This window comes from Acanthisitta chloris, unplaced genomic scaffold (assembly GCF_000695815.1).
Source record: "Acanthisitta chloris isolate BGI_N310 unplaced genomic scaffold, ASM69581v1 scaffold1308, whole genome shotgun sequence".
Taxonomy (NCBI): Eukaryota; Metazoa; Chordata; class Aves; order Passeriformes; family Acanthisittidae; genus Acanthisitta; species Acanthisitta chloris.
The window spans coordinates 3088-6670 of NW_008687365.1; the positions used below are offsets into that span (position 1 = coordinate 3088).

At 52.4% G+C, this 3583-nt stretch overlaps 1 protein-coding gene across 1 annotated transcript; it reads right to left on the minus strand.

The window, feature by feature from the left end:
* Positions 1-722: 722 nt before the first annotated feature.
* LRRC47 (leucine rich repeat containing 47) lies at positions 723-3360 on the minus strand (the record flags this gene model as incomplete). The annotated part of the gene is made up of 6 exons (XM_009080534.1): positions 723-962; positions 1113-1202; positions 1356-1458; positions 1666-1781; positions 2106-2222; positions 2914-3360. Coding segments are annotated over 6 exons (1113 nt in total), but the record flags the coding sequence as incomplete, so codon positions are not given.
* Between the last annotated feature and the right edge of the window lie 223 nt (positions 3361-3583).

The following is a 3583-nucleotide window of genomic DNA, read 5'->3' on the forward strand; positions in this document are numbered from 1 at the left end:
CAGAGCAGAGCCAGTGCCCAGTCACAGCAATTCACCAGGCACACACAAGGACACAAGAGGCATTCCCACAGGGATGGAGGGTGGCTCTGGAATGCACTGGGACACACAAACCTTGCAGTCAATTAAACCGACTTCACTTAAAAATGGAATCTGTGGTCACACCTGACCACAGAAACCATCCCCCACAAACTCATCCCTCAAGTTCTGACAGCAGGTCATGTCTCTGACAGCAGCTAAATGTTCACAATTACTCCAGACAGCAATAAAATGATGCAGAACGAGATGTCAGCAGTGGTTCAGCACTCAGGTTCAGGACTCTACTCAGCATGGGCCCTCAGTTCCACCTCCTGCTGCCCAACAAGGACCCAGCTGAAACACACCAGGAAGAAATAGTGATCTGGCAGGGAAGTGTGACTACACTTGTTTTAAACATCGTGAGTTTATCTACCAGTCACTGTGTTCTGGTGTCCAACACCTTCTCTGCCCTAAGGCCACGTTTGGAGACACTGTTCCCTCTGCCTGCCCCAACACCAATGACTCCGTTAAGGCTGAAGGATTTCAGTTCTTGCTGTAGCTCATCAAGCTGTGAAGCTGTTGCCTCCCAGGCAGGACACTCTGCATCTTTTCTTCAAAAACTCAAACCCTCTCACTGTGCACAAGTTGTGTTATTGAACATGGGGAGAACAAAAGAAGGTGGAATCCTCCCCTCAGTGCAGACAGTGCTAGCGGATCACAGTCAGCAGAGAGGACACTGTGCCCAGGTCAGTCTTGGAAGGATAAAGTACTTTCAGGTTTCCATCCAGGTCCACCACTCGCACCTGCTCCACCACCAAGGGCAGGTTCCTGGGCTGTGTGTGCTCGCTGGGCTCCAGACTCCCTGGTCCACAGAGAGCATCTGGCTCTGCATCCGAGCCTGAGCCTTCCTTGTTCTCCAAGGTAAACCTGTTCAGCTCTGCAATTTTCTGTGAAAAGCAAAATGCAGAGAACAAGATCAGTTCTGTGCAGACAATCAGTGAGAGGCAATGACACTACTAAAGTACCAGCCAACTTCTGCTGACGTGCTGGGTAGGAGCCCACCAAGACCAGAGAGGGTATTTTCCTGAACTCCCTACCAGGATAAGTGTGTCCATGACATCTTTGCAGATCTGTAAGCTGGTGTCACTCGTCACCTCCAGAAACAGGTCACAGGTGTCTTTTCGAATCTGTAAGAGTTTTGCAGGTGAAGCAAGTCAGGAGCCAGAGCACCTCCCTCACAGCACAAGTTCCACGAACTTTGTGTGTCTTTGAATCTGAGCTAACTCTGAGCAGAAGGAAACACTCAAATTGACTAACGGATTCCCATGAACAGGGAGTACCTTTGTTTTCTCACTGTTGGTTATTGGTGGGAAGGAAATCACTGAGCCTTCAGCATCCACCAGGCATGGGTAGTTGTCTTTTCCATCCAGCAACTGCAGGTACCTGCCAGGAGAGACAGAGCAGCAAAGGGAGTGACTGAGAGAGCAGCTGGACACAATGGCAAAAAGAGTGAGAAAAAGGAGTTAGTGTGTGATCCTGATGCAGCCAGAGACAACAAAAGGCACTGTCAGCCTCACTTCGCTCCCAGTGACTCCCACAACAGTCACCTAAGTTCAGGTGAAAAAACCCACAGAAGATGAGGGTACTGACTTGTGCAGCCCAGAGACATTCTGACGCTTCTTCTGCTTCCTCTGCTCCTCAGCTTCCGACTGCAGCTGGCGGAGAAGGTCCTTTGCCTTGATCTCCTTCCGACCCAGAGGCATTATCTGCACCACACAACAAAATGTTTGACTCAAACACTGAGGTTATTAATACTTCTGTAAGCAAGTCAGTACTTCAAACATACTCCTGTGTGCTGTCACTCCCAATGCCTTTTTCAGCATGGAAATACTTTCCATTTCACAAGGACTGCTGCAATCACAGAGCTTAAACCTCTGTGTGAGCCACAACACCCACCAGAAAAACAGGCTCAGTCACCAGTACTAAGCCAGGCACCTGGGACAGCAAGGAAATCAGCACAGCTTCCACAGTAAAGTTCCTGGAACCTGTTTTTTACATTCTAAGGGCAAGAAACTGCCCTTCAGCCCCACCTTCAGCTCCTCGGGAGGCTGAACATCGTAAGTCAGAGGAGCTTTGACCAGCTGCAAGTCGTGGGTGGCGATGGTGGCTGCTGTGCGCCGCTCACAGATGTCCTCATGCAGCTTAGTCTGAAACACAATGGATGACATCGACACAGATCAAATGGTCCATGTGATTTATCCCTCACAAGGTGCAGATTCCTCTGTATTCAACGTCTGCAGCACTACCAGCCAGGTGGGCATGGAAAGGAGCCCTTGCCCTCACCTGTGTCTGCACCACGGCCCAAATGCAAAGGCAGCAAAGCTAAACAACATACAACACGTTTCTCAACTGGGAAATTGAGTTTTAAATCAGGTAACAATCACAAATGCTCGAGTCTGGTGCCCTGAGAGCAGCTCCCACCTGCCACCTAAGGGCCAGGGGAGGCTGTGGGCAGGATCCCTCAGTGGAAGGTTGGGTTTCAGCACAGATCAGGGAACCTGAAGCCAATCCAGGGGACACCTAACGTGGACATGGGGTTTTTTAGCTCTCAACAGGTTCCACAGCACTGAGTTCTGCTGTTACAGACACAGCACATCCACCATCCTCACGGCAATGCCTGAGCCCCAAACACAGCCCTTTCTTCCCAAACACAGTTCTGCTGATTTGTGCACATGCTGCTGGCAGAGACCACTCTGCACAGTCTCCCCCTGTACCCTCACACCTGCTAGGTGAGGAGCTCACAAACTCATCTGCTGGAAGGAGCCTAGAACAGTCCGTTTCCAACTCTGCCAGCAACATTCCCACTGCAAACAAGTACCACGAGGTCGCAGCAGTTACCTGTGCAGACAAGAACCTCTTGAGAGCATTTCCTGGCTTCAAGTTCACTCCCTTCAGCACACAGCACACGATGAAGGGTCGAACATCTTTTACTCCTGGGCTTACTTTGACCACCAAAGGCACTGGGTTCTCGGAGACATGCAGAACCTTCACCAGCAGCTTGCTTGCCTCTTCTACCTCATCCTGCTCCCCGTCACCACTGGTCTTCTTCTGCTGCTTCTCCCTCTTCTTCTTCCTGGCCTCCTCCCTGGCACTCTCAGCCTTCCCCTTCCCGCGGCCCCCAGCGCGCAGGTACTCCAGGATGGCCTTGGTCTGGCACCCGTTGACCATCTTCTCCAGCCGCTTGTCCTTCAGCTGGTTGCCCCTGAAGTTGGCCTCCTTCAGCCGGGGGCAGTCGGCCAGCGCGGCAGGCAGCTCCTGCAGCTGGTTGTTGGCCACATCCAGAGTCTGGAGGAGACAGAGATGGGGCGGTCAGCGGGGGACAGAGGGGACCCATGGGGGCAGGGGAGACATGGCAGGGTGATGAGGATGCAGGAAGGCAAAGGGACAGTGGGGATGTGGGAGAAGGATGGAGAAGTGAGAGGGTGATGGGGACCGGGGGTGAAAGACAAAGGGACCCAGGGGGAGGACAGAGGGGACCCAAGGGAGCAAGGGGGACATGGGGGGGTGA